The following is a 24443-nucleotide window of genomic DNA, read 5'->3' on the forward strand; positions in this document are numbered from 1 at the left end:
GGATTCCTGTTTCCTTTTTTGAATGTGGAAAACTCATTCACATCATAGAATTACACACACACACACACCCTTTGGGATGACTCCTGCAAAGAGTAAGTAAGAGTAAGTTGCAACACACACCACACATTCTTTTAATCCATTCACACTTCTACTACAGCCATCTCTGAACTCTGCCTTAATTTGGATCTCAGCTGCACACCTGTGAAGTTTCATGACCGCATCTCACACTGACTGCAGTGAAAACTGCTGACCGCAGACACACAAACAATACATGGCAAAATACTAAAGGTGAAAACAATACCAGCCTTGCTGTTGTGGCCTGTAATCCTGCCTGTTCCAGTTGGATGTCACCATGAGATTTTAAATCTGTTTTTGTTTCTGCAGCCCTCCAACAGGTAGAAACTACACAGAAGTCCAATCTGTTTACAAATGATTAAGACACAAACCTCATTGTACTCACTACCGATTCATGGCACTTTTTTTGGTGAATACATTTTTACAGCTCTTCTTCAGGTGAGAGGGCGGCTTTCACACAAAACAAACCAGTGCACACACACTTACAGTGGGGCAAAAAAGTATTTAGTCAGCCACTGATTGTGCAAGTTCTCCCACTTTAAATGATGACAGGTCTGTAATTACCAGGTACACTACAACTGTGAGAGACAGAATGTGAAGAAAATCCTGGAAATCACATTGTTCACACTGTCTGGCACTGCAGGGTTTGATTCCCTGTCTGCGTAGTGTGTTACTGATGGGAACCTTTGTGGCTTTGGTCCCAGCTCTCTGCAGGTCATTCACCTGGTCCCCCATGTAGTTCTGGGATCTTTGCTCACCGGGATGAGATCCTGCGTGGAGCCCCAGATCGAGGGAGATTATCGATGGTCTTGTATGTCTTTCATTTTCTAACAATTGCTCCCACAGTTGATTTATTCACACCAAACTGCTTGCCTGTTGTAGATTCCCTCTTCCAAGCCTGCTGCAGGTCTACAATTTAGTTCCTGGTGTCCTTTGACAGCTCTTTGGTCTTGGCCATAGTGGAGTTTGGCGTCTGACTGTTTGAGGGTGAGGACGGGTGTCCTTTATACAGATGAGTTCAAACAGGTGCCATTAATACAGACAATGAGTGGAGGACAGAAGAGCTTCTTAAAGAAGTTGTTACAGGTCTGTGAGAGCCAGAGATCTTGCTTGCAGCTGAGCAAATACTTATTTTCCACCATAGTTTACAGATACATTCTTTAAAAATCCTACAATGTGATTTCAAGGATTTTTTTCCACTTTCTGTCTCTCACAGTTGAAGTGTAGCTATGGTGAAAATTACAGCCCTCTGTCATCATTTAAAGTGGGAGAACTTGCACAATCGGTGGCTGACTACATACTTTTTTGCCCCACTTATGTGACTCATAAGATTGTTTTTACAGGGTAACAATGCAGGAATCAGGACACCACAGATAGTCTAGCTTCTATAGTTCTTAGCTGTGACACAGTGACGTTATGTAACCGCGATTATGGCTAAATCTGTTAATCTCCACATCCCTAGTTGCAGTGTTTGGCTCAGTGAGCTCATCTGCCTGTCTGGGTTTAACTGGTCACAGAGATGAAGTGGGAAACTGGCTCCTACAAACCTGAGCGCCATTTCATTCCAGTTCTAAATGATGTCTTTACCTACAACACTGCTGAAGCATTGGGTTGGTCACATGCTTTCCAGTGATTTAAACAACACATGGTAGCAATAAAAAAGACAAACACTTACAGTACAGAAAAGTTTTTATTGTCATTGGAACACAATAATACATCAGTGGTAAAGGATTTACAAAAACACTCTCTCTCACTCAGTCTCACCCACTGACCTGCAGTGGAACACATGCTCTGGATTTTGGATTCTAGTCTTGTGTGCAAAAAGGTCGATGAGTGTTTTACACAAATACTTTTTACAGGCAGGAAAGTGTTGCTGGTTTATGTAAGTGGAGTGGGTGGAGCCAAAGAACCAGTTTTTCAGACTACATGTCAGCAAACCGGCAATCCTAAAATCCAAAGAAGTAACAGCGGTTCTGATCATTAAAAGTTTGTTTCTAGAGAAACCTTTTTAACATTAGTTTTCCCTTGGATTTCAGGTACGCATCATTTGTGGTGAGAATGTGATCTCACCCAACCACCGGGTGTTCTAGGGAAGTTAGAGCTTAACAACTCTGGTCAAGCTGTCACTCACATTTCTATGTTCAACCCAGACACATGCAGAGCAGAGCCAAGTCTTGGTCAGCAGAGCAAATGTTGTGACATCACTCACGAAGCAATGTCTGGAAAATGATTTAAAATGAATGAGCCGATTTGACCAGGGAGATGCAAAACACCGCTAACTTGACCATAGTCAGAAAAATGCACCAGACCCGTTCTACTCTGCCTGATTGGCTTACTTTTGTATTCTTACCAAGCCCCCACCACAACAACTTCCTGGTTGATCCAATCAGGAAGTGCCAAAAACTGAAGTTCTCTGAGTGTCCACTAGGGGCAGGTTTCATAATAAAGCAGTTTCTCATTGACCCCCATGTTAAACTGGCCGTTTTCACAGCATCATTAAACCTGTTTGAGGCCTGGGACAAAAAAACATTCTAGTCTGTATGTTTAGGTCATATCTCCATGACAACACTGAGGGGGGGATAAATCTTTTCGTACCAGGCTACTTTTTATTTTATTGGAGGTTAAAGTTTATGAATAAGTAGGGGCGTGGCCTCTTGAGTGACAGCTAGCCTCTGGCCCTCACTTCTCCTCGGAGGTATACGTCATTCAGATGGACGTAGCTCCCTCCCCCCAACGTCACATGCATGCCCTTTTTTGGTAAGAGGAAATGTGGTGGAGTCAAAGTCTGACAAGATGGAGACTCCTGTAGGTGAGGATGATTGGATCAAGTTGAGAGAACGGACCTCGACGGGTATGCTCGACCATTTTTTATACAGTCTATTATTCTTACCAAAACCCTAACCAGTCCCTTTACCCATGCCTAAACTTAAACAATCCAACCAACCAGTCAGAGGCAAAGTAGGGCAGGTCATGCCTTCGCCATCCGAAGAAAGGCAAACTTGAATCCAGAGTACCCCTTCTTGCTGTATTGACCATGGATGTATTAAGAGAACCGGATACATCTGTGAGTCCTGTTCATTCATATGAAAGCTGCACAGGGGCGCATGAAGCCAAAAAAGTTCAACTTCCATGTCCAAAATACCCTGTGAGCAGCACTACTGCTGCCATACTTCCACACTCTTGGGTCCATAGAGCAGTTGAACCAGAGTTTTTTTTCCAACTGTGCGTTGAGCTAAATGCTAATATGCTCACAGTGACAATGCTAAAATGCTGATGTTCAGCAGGTATGTTTATCATCTCAGTTAAGCCGGTTAGCATGATAACGTTTGCTAATTAGTAATGGACAGAAAGCACAGTTGAGGCTGATGGGACTCATCCTCATTCTTGTTATAGGTGTGTGGTTCTAAACCAAAGCTTTGCACGGTTTTCTTGTAATGATGAAGCTGGGTGAAAAGTCAGGTGGTCAACAAAATGATTACAATCCACCCTGAGGGGAACACAAATGTCTGACCCACTTATCAACATGGCTTTAGCTTTGGCTAGAGTCAACACACTACAGGTCAGTTGTCATGGTGGCTCAGATATGAACACATATGCCTAAACCAGAAGGTCGATCTCGACATTAACCCTTTGATCTTCTGGTAGCTAGGTAGTCACTCGTTTTATTTTTGAAGTGTGATTACTTTTTTATGGTCCAAAGTGTTGGTCAACAGGGAAATTTGACCTCATGGCATTACCAAACAAAAGGTCAGGGGTCAGTTGAATGATTAGCATGACCCTCTGGGGACCATGAATATCCAAATGTCATGGCAATGTGGCTGAAGTAGCTTTGGCTCCACTAAAACTGTATCTGTGCCTCCACAGTAGCTCTGCCATAAAGAAGCATATGGAGCTAAAACTACAACCAATGCAAAGAAAGAATACATGTTCACTCATATTTACACCGACATTATAACATGCAGCAACAGTCAGCAACATACATATAGTGACAAGATCAAAGTAGTGCAAAACCAGAAAGAAATAGGCTGATACAAGGAGAAGTGATTTGACTGGGAATACAAAGGCATCACAATAATTACAGAGGGAAACCAATGTGTGCCCCATGCAGCATACAAACCTTCCACAGAGGCCTTCTGTCATATCAAACATCAATTGGGATTATCCCAATATGTCCTAATCAGACGTTTTAAAAGGTACCTCAACAGTCTTTCAATCTAAAGAAACAAGCTTGATTTTACATGGACTTTGGGGTAACATGTCCACAGTAAAAGGATAAAGTGGTGGAATGGCTTACAGTGAGACTGGAAAGTCCCTCACACATCAATGCCCTTACGAACACAGTAGGGAAGTCAAGGCAGTGATAATACTGTGGGGCAGGGCTGAGGTGGTTTACAGATTTCACTATATACCGTGGTATGACACGTAACGCTTATCATGGCATCTACAGTATTAAAAAAATATATATTTTCTTCATTTTCAAAAGGGAATTTTTCACCTTTAATTTAGCATTTAAAACCTTCAGTTTTCATTCCTTTAAAAAGGTCATTGTATCTGATAATAACGTTTCTGAGACTGTGACTTCTTCAATAGTATTATTACATCCATCGCCTCTGCCAGTAGCCTACTCTACTGGTAAAGTTAAAACAGTGGATAGAGCCAAATAGTCTAAATGTCCTTCGCTGAACCAATGACAAAGACAGGAGGTAGTACTTTGAAATGTATCACAGATCGATATATAGATAGTAGAGTAGATATGAATTCTATTTTCATTAGCAAATTAAAAGTCCCACAATACTTGCCTGGACCAGGTAAGTCTGTCTTCACCATATGTACATTAAAAGTTCCATAACCACTCCTCCTCTCCTTACTGACCATGAAGAGATTTACACAGACACAGCACAGCACTTTGTCTGTGAAAACACAGTCAGAATATTGTACTAGGTTGCTGCTGAGTAGTGCAGGTTACTGCCAGGACCAAACACCTGCAAAAAACCTTCACAGGACTCCCAGAACAAAGATAACCCACCTAACTAACGCTCAAAGCCAGTATGGGGGAGGAATCATTACATAGACTCTTTGTTTTTTACATATGCCATGTGAGGGCTGAATTGAGGTGCCCTTGCACAGCAGCTTTGATAAACAGATGGTTCATCCAATCACCTGCCAGGTATGTTTTGAAAGTGCCTGTCCTTTCAAAATCAGTGTTCAATGACGCCTTCTAAGTAACCTGACTCCTCCAGATGGATTGATTCTCATTTTCTCAGCAGATCCATCTGGGAACTCTGGTTTGGAGATCTTTTGGGAAGGGGGGGAAATACTGGTCGCTGATTGGATAAACCATCTGTCTATCACCAACATATGGGCCAAATCAACCAATCAGATCAACAAAGCATATGACGTGCTAACAGCATCGAGGCAAAGCTCAGAAAGTAAACAACATGTGGGTAAAGGAGATTTTCCATTTGTGTAACATGAATTTACAGATCAAAGGCCCAATTTCAGGAGCCCGGTCCATATTCAACAGAAGGATCCAGAGAAAAAAGAGTTAGTGAGCAGCTTGATCCATAGCTGCTCATCTCATCTCTAGAAGCCTCCATGTTGTTTACTCTGAACAGTCTTTTCTCGTTTCATCACTTAAATCCGCCTCAAAACCAACACTGATTGGTTCGGACCCTGGTCAAACTTCTCCAAATTTTCCCCTCCACACGTTACCAGACTGATCTGAGAGTAAAATACAATGCAGCTCAGAGATCAGATTCATATAACAAGTCTAGCTTCTCAGATGGTTCTGTGAGTCAGATAGGAATTCTTAAAGATTTGGAAGTTCATTTAGAATACACTTAAATTCAGCATTAGTGATAGGTTTCAAAGTACTGGCTTCCATGTTGCCTGCTTTCTGCCTCTATCCACTGTGTGTTAACTCGACCAGTGGGGTACGTACCAAATGTGCTGGGACACAGTATGAGGGGTGACCCAGGTTCCGGGTGGAGACATTATAAGTGACTGGCCATTGAAACATTTCAACTTGGACAGGCGTGTAATTCTCCTGGTTGAATCATCGACACAAACAAATGTGCTTATTTGAAAACAGATCATGTTCCTAACTTTAGGAGGGGAGTTATTGTGAGTGTCAGAGCCGTAAAATCAAGAAAAGGCTGAATGTAGTTTGATCCAAACATGGCAGGGTGAGGCAGTGGGATAAATGTTTAGCTGGTGTCAGTGCTGCAGGAGAAAGACACTGTGGCTGTCAGTTAATGTGGCCATGTTGGAGCTTTGGACACCAGTCAGTATCAGGAACAGAAGGCAGTGTACTGTCTTAAACCTGCAGGGTAGGAATAGAAGAGCAGCAAGAGTTCAGCGTTTCAAAGAGTACGGGTGTTAGGCAAATCCCTTTAGATAAAGAAATCAGATACAAATGTGTAGCATTGATCATTTGAATCAAAAAGTAATGTACTATATGTTTTAAAGATGTCCAAATCAGGTTTTTGTTGCCAACTCTGATATGTCCTAAAACGTATGTCTACCTTAATAATGCTGCTCTACGGTACACACATTTGAATCCCTTTGATTTTTCCTGGTTTGGCCTCTTAGTTCCAGGGAAGAGGAATCTTCGCTCTATCATAGAGACCAAATACAATAATACAGAAGAGATTTCCCAGTTTGCTGTGGAATAACTCGACGGGCCTGCACAGAGCTCTGACCTCGTTCACATGAACTGGAACACTGACTGCCAGTCAGACCTGTCAGTGGCTGACCTCACTTATGCTGTTGTGGCTGAAATGGAGCAAATCCCTGCAGCCAGTCTGGTGGGAAGTGGTGCCAGCAGAGCGGGGGCTGTTATAGCAGCACATGAATGCCCATGGTTTTAGATTTACATGTTCAACTCTCTCATGTGACGGGACACATACTGGCCATGAAGTGATACCCTGCGGTACAACTCATTCAACTACAGTAAAATTAGTGTTTAATAGGATTGTTTTCATCATAACCTTACAGACTGTAAAGCATCATAAAGAGCTCTTACACATGTAAAAACATTCAGTAGCACATTACCATGACCAAAAGCTTTGGTCAGTTGTTATACTGATCATTAACACTGCCTCATAACATGGGGTGCATTTCATCAGGGTAAAATGTTGCTGCTCTGAAAGTTTCAGGCCACGTCCTCTCAAATGGCCGTTCACTCGCCATGTTTCCATTACAAAAAAAGGTCCCAGAGGAATTTACCAGACTCTGGAGGTGACGTAGCACTCTGAATGGGTTTAGATCGCCGGTGATCAGAGAAGAGAAATACAGAATAGCTGTAGTTTGATTTAAGGTGACCTGTATGATTCACAACGAAAACACTCCACCTTAAAAATCCCAGGCACTGTCACCCCGCTTGCAGTACAGTGTGTGTGTATGAGAGGAGAGAGAGAGAGGGGGAGCATCCAGGAAAGGGCCGCAGGTCAGAATCCAACCGGGCCGCTCTCATTTTAACAAGCCCATGCAAAGATGCACATGCACAGATCATTTCCTGTGCTGTGTTCTTCTTCACCACTGGATAAAAGTGTCTACTCTACTTCACCGTGTTGTTGTGGCGTCTGTACTACCACACGTCACATCCTGCTGAGAGCTACATCCAATCAGCAACCGGCCTTCTCTCAGGGGAGAAAAACGGCCCTTTCTCCCACAGGGCAAACAAACGGCCACTCGAGAGACTGGAAACGCACCTACTGCTAATAAGGTACCAGCGGTTGACTATCTCAATGTATCAGAACTACTTAATAAAAAGGCCATGGCTCAGTATAGTGGTATAGTCCTAGTCTGATGTCTAAGATACAGTGTATGTGGAGGAGCACAAGGGTCATGTTAATACTATCAGGGCTAGTCATTCATTCATTTGCTCACCTTGTGGGGTCCTCGGTCAATGAAAAGCCTCCAACAATGCTGACCACATTTCTTCTGTTCTCAAAGCCTCCAAAGCTAAGGGTCACCTGTTGCAAAACAAATTTACACCATTAAACTTCAGAGCAGAAATTAAGTGATGAAAGGAGGTCAGGAAAAACACAGACAAGTAGAAAATTGCAGTGCAGATTTCCACCCGCTGTCTGTCTCTCCTGTACCAAACAGAGAAGAGTTGAGTTTCTTCAGTCCCTGCTGGCTTGCTTACACTCAAGATGGCGGCGCAGATAACAAAAAACGGAAATATATACATTTCGTATCGTGCCCAACTTTAGTGGCTCACAACATATCAGGTTTGGATATGTTTCACAATGAGACCAAACTTTCTCTCAAAAAAAGACAACAGTAAATGAAGTTACTGGAAAGGATGTGAGAACAACATCGACTGCTTCCATCCCAGACAGTACACAGCAACGCACTCACCTGCTCCAGCACGGTGTCAGTGGGCAGCTTCTGTAGGTTCTCCAGGTGAGAGTGGAAGAGGTGTGTGTGTGTTAGGGTCGCCTCCAGCAGCGCCTCGATGATGTAGCCGATGGTGCAGTCGTCTGGCAGCCGGATCTTCTCTGCTGTGCTGATGAAATTCCCCAAACTGAAATAAGAGGACAGACTTTCAGCTTACAAAGTGTTTTCACAGCCACAGCGGCTGTTTACCAGCCTGATGTTAGACAGGGTCCTGAAACTGGTCTGGAACCAGCCATTCTGGACTCACTGCCTCCTAAGTAGGTGCAACATAATTGACAAATTTGCACTTCTTTTTACTATACTTATGTATTATTGTACATTCTAGTATGTGATACCGTTCAACTTAGACTTGAGGTACCCTTAGGTGCGTTTCCACTATGGTCGAATACCCGAAGTGAGGCGGGTCTATCTCGCTGCAACGCCCCTAATTTGCATGAAACGGCCGCTAAAACTTTGTACCCTAATGGAAACATACCTATAGATAGAAGGGGCAGTGCAAGAGCTCTCTGTTCAGTGCAAAAAAAAAAAAAACACAACCAAAGCCAGAAGACCGGCAATACCATCATTTTCACTAGGTCATTGGTGCAGTTACTTATTTACTATATTATGTACCAGACCGCACTATGTGTTTCGAGGAACACATCAGAGTCTTCCTCTGCTTTTGTTTTGACATTAAAGTATAGATCGAGGAGGCAGAGGAACCCATTGGCCCTAACAGCTCACATGCTGCTATTAAACTACAGAGACCCATGCCACCCTCTCTATCTGTTGTATCTGTAAACGCTTGTTCTCTTGACATCACTGTCACTGTGAATATTTCTGTCTCCTTCAACACCTTTAAACCTACTAGACTGACTTCAACAAGTCCAGGCACATTCTCTGGGGGTTATCTCATTGCAAACATGTTTCTTCTAAACATTCTTTTAGCTCTTAAAGTTTACACACAGCATTGCTCTTACTCTACATCAAAATGTTGCTTCTTTCTACCACAAAATGCAGTATGTTTACCCCGGCTTAGTTTGATCCAGTTCAAAGAGCAGCTGAGTCCATGACCTACCTGGCCCATGGGCTCATTTTCAGTGCCAGGCCTCTGCTGATACAGAAACCTGCTCCACCTGTGGCAAACCAGAACTTGACAGACACCTGAAATGAGACAAACACAGCTGAAAGAAAGAATCATTCTTTTGTCCCATCCCACAGTTGTCTTAGCCCCTTCTGTGGCCATCCCTGTTTTCAGAAGGGTTGAGGGTGGGGGACAGGGGGGTTCAGGGGGAGACAGCAGGTCAACAGAAGACACATTGAAGTGGTGAACATCCTCTGAAAGCTGAATTTGAGATGCAGCTCAACACCGTGTGTCAAGTTCTTCTCGTCAGCAAGAAAGAATGAATTAAATCAAAACATTTTAAAATTGGATAAGGGCTTAGTTCATAAAGTTTGAAAAATACAAAGGCTATTCTCATACTGTCTTATATGTTGTTGCAGCAGTTTTTGGGTTGATACTACTTGTTACACAGATATGGTGCTAAATTTACCACAGATTTATCAATTTATTGATCAAAACAGTCAAATCTCTCCGAAACCCCAAATTAAGACACCCAGACACAGAGGAACACCATCATGCTGTGATTTGGGATCAAAAACTTTTCACATCTGGGGCGCCTGGTGGATCAGTGGTTAGAGCGGCGACCCCATGTACTGAGGAGGTCCTCGACGCAGAAGCCCGGGTTCAATTCCAACCTGCGGCTCTTTGCTGCCTGTTGCCCCCCTCTCTCTAACTCCTGTTTCCTGTCATTCTTCAAGCTGTCCTCATATAAAAAGGTATGAAAAGGGCAAAACAATAACCCCATTTTTTTTAAAAAACATTTTCTAGATTTCTGCAATAATTACATTTTTGGCGTTTGGATGGCGAGCACTTCTGCTCAGAAACCCCCTTATCGTCAGTATACATAGGAAACCATCCATCCTCTAGTTTGCGGTTTTAAAGTTTAATGAGGCGGTGATCATCCTAGAGGTCACAACATAATACTTTTAGACAAAAATGCTCTCACTGAAATGCAATTGCTACTATGGAGACTAATCAAAGAACACTAAGAAACCTGGATCTGGCTTTAATTCAATTCAATTCAATTTTATTTACAGTGCAAAATCATAATAAAGTTATCTCAAGACACTTTACATATAGAGTAGTTAAATACCACACTCTATGACGTAGTTATGATTTACAGAGACCCAACAATTCCTCCATGAGCAGCGCCAGTCGCACTCTCTCTAATAAAAAGGAGTAATGATTATTATACTTATTATATACAGTATTAAAGTGTAGCTTTATTGCTCAGTGCTATATACGTCAGTTAGTGGAGCCAGAATATCCAAATAAGGTGTGAGCAGACTAACCGATCCATCACTCTTGACCCTCTCTGCAGCCTCTACAGGATGATCCAGACTGGGCCGGCCCAGGTACACATCCTGACTGTGGTGGTAAGAGGAGAGCAGCCGCAGCAGGCTGGGCAGGATCACATAGTTATCATCATCCACATGGCAGAACCACCTACAACAAACACACACACAATTGTACCTTATCAATATCATGGTGGAATTGGTTCATTAACTGTTAACTTATTGCTTTATTGTTGTTTCACATCAGGTACAGATCACTTTTCACTCACTTTTTCTGAGACTCGATGCATTTATCGTACTCCACAGACATCTTGCAGCACAGAGCCTGTCGGGTGTGAGCTGCTGAGCAGTTAGTGTTGATGATGTTTACTCCTGGTAAAAAGACAGCAGAGGACAGTAAAGATGAATTCCATGCTGCCGTTTCCATCTGCTGTGTTTGTGTACTTTCAGCCGAGCACGTGATTCCATCTTCCTGTGACACATACACCACAGTTCAAACCACAGACTGTATGAAAAATGGATATAGCCTCTCCATCAAGGTCCGTTCTCTCAACTATCCAATCGTCCTTGCTTATGGCAGTTGCCATTTTGTCAGACTTTGTCAGACCTCATTTCCTCTTGGGGCATGTATGTGAGGCTGGGGGGAGGGAGATCAGCTGGCTGACTTATATCTCCAAGGAGAAGTAAGGGCCAGATGCTAGCTGTCACTCAAGAGACCACACCCCTAATTATTCTTACATTTTAACCTCCAATAAAATAAAAACTAGTACCAGGCCTTAAATAGGTTTAATGATGCTGTGAAAATGGCCTGTTTAACATGGGGGTCAATGAGAAACTGCTTTATTATGAAACCTATCCCTAGTGGACTCTCTGAGAACTGCAGTTTTTGGCACTTCAGTATTGGATCAACCAGGCAGTCGCTGTGGTGGGGGCTTAGTTCAAACAATGAACATGTGAACACTATAACTAATTTCTAAGAGGATGTACATTTGCATATCTGCACATATTCCCAGAACCTACAGCAGTGATTCTCAACCAGGGCTACTTGTACCGTAACCGTGCATTCACACAAAAAGCGATGGAGGTGATTAAAGCGTCAAGCTGCCATTCAAAATCAATGTAAATGACACGGCGATGTTGCTTCAGATGGCGCGTTCTGAGCGATAAAAGCGATGCGATGAAGCGTCTATCGCGTGTGCCGTTTGAAGTTGAAAAATTTAACTTTTCAAGCGACATTGCGTGAAGCTGTGCCGCGACAGCCAATCAGCGTTGAGATTGTGGTAAGCGTCATCGAAGTTCTCAGTGAAACATCCAGGGGCTCACCTGGCTCACCAAAGCCTCTATTGTTGCAGCCTTTGTGGCAAATCAGACTGTTCCTATGGATAAAATATAATGGATATAACTATGGACTGTGGATGGCAGCGACGTGCCTTTAGACCTCTGTTCTGCCAGAAATCCAGAAGAAGAAGAAGAAGAAAGCCGTCAGTGAAGAGTGAAACGTATCCCGGCCTGATCTACCGGAGATCGGGCAGCCCCCTCTACAGCTACGGCGATTAAATCACTGACGGCCTGATCTCACCACAACACAACAGCTCTTTTAAGAGCCACACACTTCCCTTGAGAGCTCATTTCTCTTCTTTTAAAAGCACTAGCATATCTTCCATTTAGCACAACAGCAGAGTAGGCTGAGCCGGGGGTTAGCTTCAGTTAGCTAAGCACCTTGGCTGCTACTTGCGATAGACGCGATGAAGCGATGATCAAAAATGTGACAAATATGAGCAAGCGACACGTAACTCGCGTTCCGGGCGATTTAATCGCCTCCATCGCTTTTGGTGTGAATGCACGGTAAGGGGTACTTCTGCAGTTACTAGAGGGTTGATGGAAATCCTGTGGTGTAGCTCAACCATAGACTGTATATATAGATGGACAGCGTGACTGCTCTCCAAAAGTGAAGCCAAACCATCTGGATTGCCCCCTGATGGGTGACTGCAGTATAGGTTAATAGATAGGACATGGGCAAAACAAAGTACACCTCAAAATACATTTTTCCCCAAAGATGGTTTCTGTCAATAGATAATGTATTTTTTTAATCACACCGATGTTTGTTCAAGTGTCCATTTTCCTTCTACGTTTTTATTTTTTTATTTTTAAGTAGTTAGCGAGTGAGCAGAGCAATCTAAAAAGTAAGCCAAAACGAATGGATAAATGCTCAAAAAAGTAAAAAAAAAAAAGAATACATAGTTGAAATAGTTGGCTGACTAAAAGTAATCCATAAACAGTTGAAACAGTTAACTTTAAGTAATGGAATGTCAAGCCTCTGCCACTAGTACAAATGCAAACCCGATCAAACCAACTAGTTTAATTGTATGAAAAAATACTGTAAGAATATTGATAAATATAGTAATAATGTATGAAAAAGTATTGTGAATGGTGTTAAATAATATCCAATTAATGATAGCTTCAAACTAGAGACCATCTTACAGTGGGATCGCACCAGCCACAATGCCAAATCAGGCCAGGGGCTTAAAGTGGCATGATGACACATGATCTGATTTCAATGTGCACCTTTGCATATTCTTCAACCTATTAAACATCACTTTTGATTTGTCTTCAAATATTTTGTAATTTCTTCACATTCAAAGCTCATCTTTCCTGCTGAATGCTGACTGTCTTAATAAATGATGATCATCACCAGCTTCTTTAAAAAGTGATGTGCCACAGGGCTGGACTCTTGGTCCCCTCCTGTTTTCACATGCTGCCCAATTCATCCCTTTGATATCTCTTATCATTGCTATGCTGAAACACAGCTGTACCTGTTTTGATTAAGTATTCCTCCTCTCTATATAAAAACTGCCTTAGTGCAATAAAAATAATGAATGTTGAATTTCAGCCCATACACAGTGGCACAATTACTCAAATACAATTAGCCCAAAATGTTAAAGAGATTTTTGTCTTCCTAGCTGTAATTTAGTCATCATTGTTGCAACAAAGGGTTTTTAATGTTTGTGATTTGCTGGGTCACTACATACAGTATATGACTACACAAAACAAACAAGAATTTTACTCTTATTTCCTATGAGATCTGTCCAGCTTCTTACCTGTCCTCATCCGCAGATCCTTGTCCTCACCATCAGTGAATATGTAGGTCTGAAACAGAAAAAGACACACTGTTAAAATGTAATAAAGAAGAGGTTTTTCCTCCCTGCTGTTGCCCATGGGCAATTGTTGGGTCTTTGTAAACAGAGTGTGTTCTAGACCTGCTCTATATGAGTAAGTGTCCTGAGATAACTTCTGTTCTGATTTCAAGCTTATAAAATTGAACTCAAGTTAGTGCAAGCATACACACACATCCATGCTCTCCTACTGGGACACAAAGTACTCCATTGTGTTCTCTTGTAGATGAAAATATGCAGTTGCAAGAGGAAAAGCCAAGACGGAGCAAAACTGACACAAACACAAACAATAGTGGCAGACAGTTGAAATAAATTAGTAGAGGAGGAACACATTTCATATCACCACTCAATGCTTTAACTGAGTTAAGTTTACCAACAGACAAGCTGTGGAAACTAGTACCAAATGAGTGTGTTTGATCAACAAGCATCACTCATTCTATCTAGAATCCAGTTAATCTCAGAGCATCTATATGGACAGTTAGTTTACAGTGTACAACAGGGCAAGACAGGCAGCGTCTTCAGAGCCCTGCAGGCAGGCTTGAACCTTCAAATTAGCCAATGACACGGTCAAAGGGCTCGTTTAGCTTCACCCTTAAATAACCCTTTACGTGAAGTTACCTTCTCTACACACCACACGCCTACGACAGCAGAAGAAAGCGCTATGACATTAACATTAAGGCAGCTTTCAATTTTACAGGCAGCTGTAAACACCAGGGGCAGACTTTACTGACCTAAGAGCAGTAAAACAAAATGGCAACAGGCCTGTAATGCCTGGTGAGTTACCACTGACAGCTAACACTGCACAAACTCACAGTGGAGCCCTTTCACAAGCACTCATCCATCCTCTCTGCATATGGAAGTGGGGTAGAGTGTTTCTGCAGTTAAACCCCCTTCTCTCCACACTGAGGCTCTTTGTCTGACAAAGGGACTTACTAATTGCTTTTAATAGTTCTCAAAACAGAGCTGGCCATACGGCTTTCTGTGATGGAAACTTGAAATTTTATAGGAGTAACTTAGGACTACTTTAAACCAAAGCCTCTCTTCAGTCACATTTGACCTACAGTAGTGTGTTAAAAACCTTGAAGCACGAAAACCGGCCATGTCACACTGGCCGCCTGTTCTTGCTTACCAGCTGTACAGTGCCGAGATAAAGCCTGGCATCCAGTGCAGTGCTCACGTGCCTGATTTCAGGCTTTCTCCTTTCCTTCTGCTATCTTGCAAGGCCACTGTTGCTGCATCTGGGGCTTAGATCGCCGTGTTTGGTTTAAAAGGAATACAAACAAGCCAGTGTTTGTTCTGTTTTTTACATGGAAGGTCCCTTGGCTGTACATCATAGTTAGACAGTTAACAGTTTATAATTAATAGCCAATCATGTCAGGAAAGACGTCTAAAATACGGGATCACTTTGAAAAGGACAAGGATGACCCCAAGAAGGTCACATGCAAACTTTGAGAGGAAAAACTATCACTCGTCCACGAAGAACATGACCTCCCACCTTAACATGGAAGTAACGTTAGCCTAGCTAGTCTGCTTCTCCAAACTGTCATCATATGTAGCAAACACATTGAATATGGATATGAAGCTCATACAACCATATTTTAAAAAGAGCCAAGCTGTCCCTTTAACTGGTGCAGCCAGACCATGATTCTGCAGTGCTGACAGTGCTGTGGAGACAACAATGATTTTTTCTGTATTGGAAAATCCATTATGTCTGTTCATTTCCCTTTTTCTTCCCTTTTTCTTGTGATGTCAACTGTAGACAGCAACTGGGGTCCCACAAACAATAGATGGAAGAAACACACTTGGAGTATAAAGTGAAGCTTGACTGATTCAAATGGAACCATGTCTGCTGAGTCACTGAAGTGAGACGGACTAAATATTTTCATGGACCAAATCTGCAGTAAACACTCCGCACCACACCAACGTGAACCTTTCGCCGCCATTGTTGTTGTTAAATGTCCGCGCATGGTCCGTCTTTTTTTTTTCTATGTCCGAACAGGCTCACATAAAATGACATGGAGCCACCGTTGTGCTCGTGCTCGTACACGTGCGCACGCTCGTGCTTGTACACGTGCAAACGCGCTCTACAAAAGCCCACCTCTCTCAAACGGGCTGTGGACAGCCAGCTGGCCGCAGCTAGACGCGGAGCGGTTGCACTCACACTGGTCAAACGCACTAGGCTCTATCCGAAAAACCTGTTTTTGCCCGCTGCGGAAGGACAGTGTGAGTGCGCCCTGAATGTCAACAAGGACAGACATCATCACACAGGAATCTCTGAGGGTGATAAGGCAACACCCAAACACAACCCGACACGTGCAGGCAAGGGCCAAATCCATCAGCACTAACATCAGTGTCTTACAGGGGTGGAACGGTTCAGAAATTCCACGGTTCAGTTCATATCGCAGGGCGGCATGGTGGTGTGGTGGTTAGCACTGTCGCATCACAGCAAGAGGGTTGCTGGTTCGAATCAGCATGTTCTCCCCGTGTCTGCGTCGGTTCTTCCTCCCACAGTCCAAAGACATGCAGGTGTTAGGTTCATTGATGACTCTAAATTGCCCGTAGGTCTGAATGGTTGTCTGTCTCGGTTTGTCTCTATGTGCCCTGTGATAGACTGGCGTCCTGTCCAGGGTGGACCCCGCCTCACGCCCGATGTCAGGGATAAGTGGTTGAAGATGGATGGATGGTTCATATCACGGTTTTGGGGTCAAGATGTTCGGTTGTTTTTTTCTATGTCTTTTAGATTCTAAAAATACCATGTATCAGATCTACAGCCTAATAATTAGATTATTTTTTAATCAGATCATGCAATCATGCAAAAACTGAAATAATGACACAGCTTGCTTAGGGATTACTGTAACAATCTTAAATGAAATGAGATTTTCAAACAGTAGGAGAGACATTGCTGCATTTACACGTTTGTATATTTATTTGGCAAAAAGGTAAACAATTGTTTGCCTTCTAGGAAAGAATATAAACACTTGAAGAAAAAAGGTTTGCTTTCACTAAAATGCGCACAAACAACAATCACTGAACTGACTGAAAAAGGCTATATGTATCTCTGACAAAGATTGTTTCCTAAAAAGTAGGAAGAGGAAAATGGCTCTTAAAGCTCTGACTGAAAATAATTTTAATTTAATTTTTTCCTAATTTTATGGTCACATTACACGCAAAAATGAACACCAAATACGTCTTTAATATTTTCATTCCCTGATTGTCTGTTCTTAATAGAAACATAAGTTTTTTCACTTGGAAATTAGGTGCAGTATCTGGTATACAATCATATAAATATGGCGCATGGCTTACCGAACGGTAAACACGTGTCCAGAACCGTGACAAGCGTACCGAACGGGACAGATTTTTTAATAAAACGTTCCACCCCTGGTGTCTTAGCCCAAATCCAAATATAAAATTGTGGATTCGACTGCTGCAAGAATGTGTTTATATGAGAGCTGTGTATTCATTTAAAGACCACAAGTCATAAATTATTACAGGGGGTTTTTAGCTCATGTACCACACCCCTGACAGCCATATTGGATGGTTCAGCTCTTGGGTAAAAGGGGTTATGGGGAGTAATTCTATTACTCTACCACACTACCACAGAATTTAACAAATGCATTTCTAGGTGAGTATTTGGACTTGGAGCTGCAGCAAATATGATTCAACAATCATAATTCAACACAGTAAGGATAATTCAACACACTATTTAGGACTCTCACGTTTCCACTGACACCTTTACATTTCATTTACTGTCTGCAACACATGCAGTGGTTTCATAGAATGTGCTGGAGGAACCACAAATCTCAGTACTAATTTAAAGGCTGACTTCTCCTCCTGTGCCCGCCCAAAAAGTGGTACTTCAACACACCACAAAGACCCCAGCTGATGGCTAACCAGCATGTTCCGTGCCTGCGTGAGAGGAAATAAATGTCCATACCAGCAACTGGCAGTAGTCTGTATTCGTCCTTCAGAAAGGGACACTGGAAGACAAACATGATGGATTCAAGACATAACTGAAAGACCAAATTCTATTTACTGTGCCTTGTTTGTTTTCCATCTCACAGCCTCTTGGCTTTAGCCGTTTACTTTCTCTTCTCGTGCAATGACTGAACTGCCAATCAGAACGATTTCTCTCACTGACCGGCTCTGCAGCTAATTCAGCATGCTGAGTCGGTTGAGAAACAGTCGTCGACGTGGGACACGGGTGTATACAGTAAATGTGCGTGAATGTTCATCTGATGAGTAGGTGGCAGGAGTTTTTTTTTAATTATTTCTGTAGAATATCTTTTTCAGGTTGACCTTTTTTTTTTTTTAATTTCCCCGATATAGTCTCTTATTTGTAGAGATCTAAAGAGGTCCTGGTTGTGTAGACCAAAGTTACCCTTGAGATCTTGGACACTTCTAACCGTACCTTTACTTATTAGAGAATAGTGTGTTGTAAGCCCTGGCAGGTGCTACTTGAGCCTCAGTAACCAATGTGTGGGGCTTGTGGGTGCCCATAGAACCCATTTTCATTCAGATATCTTGAGGTCAGAGGTCAAGGGACCCCTTTGAAAATGACCATGCCAGTTTTTGTCTTGCCAAATTCCTTAGATTCTCCAGATTCCTTAGGTCATCTAGTTTCATAAAATACCAACATCTTCATTTTGGCTTTAAAGCTGAGTCCACAACAGCCTGCCAAAGAGAAAAAAGGCTGTTGGAACGTTATGAGGTCCATTTGTGAACGTGTCAAAACTGGTCTCATCTGAAATGATGTTCAATTCTAGTAGAATAGAATCAAGCCTTGAATCGCAGTTACACGTGTTACAAATAGAGAGACGCACCCCCCCATCAACTCATCTGTTGATGCTTTTGGAAACTAAAATTATAAAGAGAAGGACACTGCCCACTACAGCACCTCTCAAAGATTACCAAGGATAGAAAACAAGAAGACACAGCACATGAACCTTGTCATTTTAGTCATTTGCTTGATAAATGACTTAAATGATTGATTATTAAAACCATTTACTATTTTCAGCACTACAGTATTTGATCCCATAAGTGTAACTGTTATATCCCTAAAGGGGCCTTCACATGATAAGCGTTTTGGCTCACTGCGAGGTTGGGCGCAGAGACCCAGTAAACGGCTAAATCAACGTTAGCATTAAAACAACCGTTAGCTCGTAAACTGTGATGCTTATGAACCTCCATCATTACGTTTACTTCAGAGATTGTGATACCACTTTAATGTAACGTTAAATAGTTTGGGAAACTCGGACACACAAACAATAAGTTTTCTCTCCATCTTTCTAACCGTCCCCAGACCTGGACCCTGAAAATCTACCACCCTTTCCTCCAGGGAGAGCTCCTCTTTTAGAGTCAATCCCTCTCTTGGGACTAAAGATATCATTTTTGGTAGCTTCCGTCTCAATCGATCTCCTCTGCTCTGCTGAATTTCCATTTAGTTCTGTGACAGAGTCAGTCTCCCCTGCATGGACAGACACTCCTGGAACCTTGACATGGTGTGATGGGCCTGCCTGTGCAGGTCTGACATGGGGTCGGGGCTGAGGAAGGTCCACCTGCCTTGTTGGGGGCTGGAGGGCAGGAATGAGTAGAAGCAGGAGGCCGCAGAATGCAAGGGAAAACAGGAAGCAGAACTTGCTGACACCCACTGACGCTATGTGCATCCTGACGGGTCAATGGAGCAGGTTCATCACCCTCCGGGGCTGCAGTCACTTCCAACACCACCCTGTCCCATCCTCACACCTTCACAAGGAATCCTGCACAGAAAAAGGGGATGGTTGAATAAAGGGTTTTAGTTTTAGAAGCACTTTCATTCTCTTGGTCATTCACAAGATATTTCTCAATTCAGCAGAGTACAGACACACAAAGCATTTTTTTTAAGAAGTTTCTTTCGGGGCCTTTTCATTTATCAGGACAGCTGACAAGAAACGGGGGAGAGACAGGATGACATGCAGCAAAGGGCCGCAGGTAGGCCGCTGCACTGAGGACCTATAGCCCCTGTTCATGGGGCTCCCGCTCTAACCACTGAGCCACCGGGCGAATATTGGCCGATCCTTCAAATCCACAATGTCAACGCTGAACAAAGATGAACTCTGCGACTGGGGATCACACTGACAACACTTCTGCCATACAGGGTTTATTTAAATCAATGGGAAAACACTTAAATGTACAAATAACATTCTCAATTATACCTTTAATTTTCATATAATTCATTAATTCTAAATGGAATAGTTATTTCAAGTAAACAGAAATTATTACAAAGCTGTTTCAGCAGAGAGACTTCGTAAAATGTAAATAGAAACAGAATGTGATGATTCAAAGACAACTTATCAAAAGTTGAAACTGAGAAATGTCAGAGTTTTTTGAAAATGATATCCTCACAACTGGACTTACTCACATTTGGAGAAGACGTTTGCCGCAGCTCGTCTTTCACTGGCTCAGTGTTGAAGTCTCTCAGCATACTGTCCATTTATTTGGAGGAATGTTTTCAGTTGTGAACCGCTGTCCTGGAGCCGACGAACAGAACGGTCTCTGTGGAAACTGTGCAAGAAGACAGATTTTTAAAGCAGGTTTACAAAGTGAAAGGGGGCACCTGACCTTTTCAGACACTGAAAAAAATCAAATGTTCTGCCAAAGTCTGTTAATGCTTTAAAAGCTCATCGTCCGAAAGAAATCCCATGTCTCCACTTAGCAGTTGAGCGTCAAAGAAGGGTATTTGCTGGTTGGCTTGATTCCTACATGTTAAAAAAGGTGTAGTAGTAAAACAAAAGGTGTTTTTGGTAAAGAGTGCAGGTGCTTCAGTGCAAGTGCTTCACTGGTCTGCCTGCAGTCCACACTTGTCCCCCATAGAAAATGAGTGCATTATGAAACAAAAATACAACAAAAGCAAGAATGGAAAAACCTTCCACTTTGAAAATGACAGCAATCGGTCTCCTCAGTTCCCAAACGGTTGCAGTGTTGATAAAGGAAGAGGTGATGCAACACTGAGAACGTGACCAACTCTGTCCAACTCTTTTCACATGTGTTACTGACATCAAATTCAAAATGGAAATATCAAAAACAATTTTATTTAACATTTGAAATGTTGTCCCGGTGCTTATTTCAATTACATATTGTTGGAATAAATGTGCATAAAGTAATCTCATATTTACTCAAATTGCCTTTACATATAGTCTAACCTTACTTGGTGTGTGTGTATAGCCAATTTGTGCTGAGTGGATGCAGGTCAAGGAAATCAGATAAGCGTGACTGTTGAGGAGTCACCAAAAGGGGGGGGGGGGGGGTGAAAACACAGACCCTGCTCAACTGATTAATGACAAGACATGTTTTAAGGCTTCTTTAGAGTTGTAAAGTCATAAAGACAATATGTCCATGTCCATATGTCTTGAGTTGCAGCTATGTGACCCTCACCTTAAGAATGGTAATTCATTGTAAACATTGTAACCACCAAAAGCCAATAAAATCAAGGGGTCCGGCAGAGATTACCTCAGATCGGTAGGAGATTTGTAACTGAGCAGATCTCTGTCCGTTCTCCTTGCAAGTAAAATAACTCTTGTCTTTCTCTCTTTTGTTAAGTTTTGGGTGTTTTAGGTTGTTTAAACCTGACATTTATTTGGTCCTTCGAGCCGGATACCAACACGCCTGAAGGATTCCAGCGGGTGTGGGGGACTCCAGGAAAGACCGTGGCCACGGCAGACTCTATAGAGTGAGTCTTTTAAGATCCTTTTCCAGGACTGGAAATCAGTTCACCCGCTGGGATCCGACGGCTGACGGTAATCTGTGAAGGGGAAAGACAACAGTGGTGCCACAGTGGTGAGTGAAGTTTCACTTAAAAGATGACGAATGACTGAGGATCATTGCGTGTATAAAGCCCTGACAATTCTAGACACTATCAGGTAAAGGCGATCACTTAAATCCCGTAGAGGCAACGGAGGTCCGCAAAAAAAAAAATAAAACTAAAAATAAAATAAAAAATGATAATAAATGAAAATTAAAAACTCTGTCTCCCAGTGGGTTTAGCATCACAGGACCCCGCTGTCCTTTACACAGAGACCCGAAAGCTCTGTGTAAAAGGACAAGTGGGGTCCGGACGTCTTAAAAGCTCAGAAGAAAAAAAAAATCGTGTGAATGAAAGTGTGATTGTGAGTGTAATTGGAGATCAAAATACCACTAGGTATTTTACCTCATGCAAAACAGTAGGAATACAAGTAGCGAGCCTATTGTGGATGCAAAGGCAAGAATTCTCCACTCGAAAGAGTTGAAGTGGGAGTTACCACAAAAGGTAGTTTAATCGCTACCCTACTGACTAAAACCAGTTTTTAGAACACCCTAGGTGTTAATAGGACTGGACCAAAATCTCAAAAATGGGAAAAGGGGGAAGCAAAATCGAACTAAAAGATGAACTGTTAATTAAAGATTGGAATGTTATTGAAAAAACAGGATCCTGATAAAATTAAATAAATAAATGGATAAAAACAGTAAAAAATTTGAAGGCCGGCCGAACACACAAAAAATAACTGCACTACAAGATGCAATTAAAAAAAAACAAAGACCAAAAAGAATCCCATAAAGATGAAACAAGAAGGGTATGAGGATACGGAGTATTGGATGAAGGCTGTGGAGAAAAGAAATAGGAAAAGACAGATACTTGAAAGTGTAGAGAAAGCTAAAGCAAAAGAGGTGCTGTTTTATAGGAAGGAGGATGATGAGACAGGGCCAGTGACAGGAAGAAAGGAGAGACATAGGGATGAGGAAAGTGAAGAAAAAGGAGCTGCTGCAAAGCCAATGGTTGCTGCAGGGCCAAAGGTCGTAGTGCAAGGATTATGTTAGTATTTTCTTTCAGGACGAGGAAGAGGAGATTTACTACCAAGGAGGTTTCAGAGAGAGCAGAACAGACAGGGACACAGGGAAGTGCTGTTAAATGATCAGGACCTGCTCTCTATGCATAGTATAAAACCAGAGGTAATTTTGTATGTGAACGGTAAACCTTTTACCTTTTTATGTGACATAGGTGCCTGCAGGACTACCTGCAGATAACTAATAGATAGATGAATAGATGGATAAATAAATAGATGGATAGATAACTTTATTTATCCCAGAGGGGAAATAAGGTCATCATAGCAGCGGTACAAAGATAAAAAATAAAATAAAATACAATATAAAATACAAAATATGGACTATAATAAGAGTACTGTATCGCAGATACATACTATATTACAATATACTATGTGGATACCAGGGTTTAAAACAAATCAAACAAGTGTCACTGTGAGATCTGCCAGTGGAAAGCTGACTCAGGTGCCAGAGACAGAACCCATATGGATAAGAGACCCAGATCCATCTGGACTGTCTTGTCAGCTGTCCATCTTAATGTTTCCAGAATGTCCAGTCAACCTTTTGGGCAGAGACACTTGTTGTTGTAAGGACTAGCACGAATACCTACACCTGGACCAGATAGAGAATACGAAGCTAAACTAGGGAAAGACACTCCTGCTAAAATCACTGTAACTTATTTGTATGGAGATTCAGAAAGTACAGCAGTCTGGTGAAAATTCCAAGCTGTATCGGATGTGGACCCCACCTCACATCTCCCTGTATAAAAGTAAAAAAATCAACAATGGAAAGATCTGGGTAAAATAGTGCAAAGGGGGGAGAGTGCAACAGACTGGGTTGCCACATCAGTGAACACGTGGTATAGCTCAAATACAGGTCTGACCAGAAAAGCGTTGTTTTGGACAGTTCAAGTACAGGGAGGTACTCATCTGGACCAAAGAGCTCAGTGAAACATTATGTTAGTGGAAAATGAGGAAGAACTGCTAAAAAGTGTCCCAGATAAATTATGGTCTAAAGGACCAACTGATGTGGGACAAGTAAAAGGAGCATTACCAGTGCAAATAAGACCTAAAACTGAGTACAGACCATGTGTGACACAATATCCATTAAAACAGGATGCACAAGAGGGAATAAAACCTGTAATTGAGGATTTAATTGCTGCAGGAGTAATAATTATATGCGAAGACTCCCCCTGCAACACTCACACGCAGTAAAAAAGCGAGCACCATCTGAAGGGTGGCGCATGGTGCAAGATTTACAAGCAGTAAATAATGCTGTAATTCAAAGAGCTCCGTGTACTTTAAGACCAGATGCAAAAGTGTTCACTGTAGTAGATATCAGTAACGCATTTCGGTGCCAGTAGAAAAAAGAAAAAAAAAAAGGTCAATTCTGGTTCGCCTTCACCTTTGGGGGGAAAAGATACACATATACCAGACTTTCCCAAGACTGAGGGTCCAACTATTTACTCTCAAGTGATGAGTGCAAGTATGGCTAAATTCCAACCTCCAGGGGGAAGCCAAGTGCTCCTGTATGTAAATGACATTTTACTAGCCTCCCCTG

At 42.2% G+C, this 24443-nt stretch overlaps 1 protein-coding gene across 1 annotated transcript; it reads right to left on the reverse strand.

Annotated features, from left to right (window-relative positions):
• Positions 1-6322: 6322 nt before the first annotated feature.
• LOC310960805 (beta-1,3-N-acetylglucosaminyltransferase radical fringe-like) lies at positions 6323-19741 on the reverse strand (the record flags this gene model as incomplete). Its single annotated transcript, XM_083932611.1, is given in 10 exon segments — positions 6323-6372; positions 6375-6397; positions 7966-8051; positions 8443-8608; positions 9539-9624; positions 10876-11029; positions 11148-11250; positions 13977-14025; positions 14670-14689; positions 19372-19741. Coding segments are annotated over 10 exon segments (1080 nt in total). The 5' UTR covers positions 19715-19741.
• Positions 19742-24443: the final 4702 nt, after the last annotated feature.

The sequence above is a fragment of the Echiichthys vipera genome (assembly GCF_963691815.1).
Source record: "Echiichthys vipera genome assembly, chromosome: 18".
In the NCBI taxonomy this organism is placed as follows: domain Eukaryota; kingdom Metazoa; phylum Chordata; class Actinopteri; order Perciformes; family Trachinidae; genus Echiichthys; species Echiichthys vipera.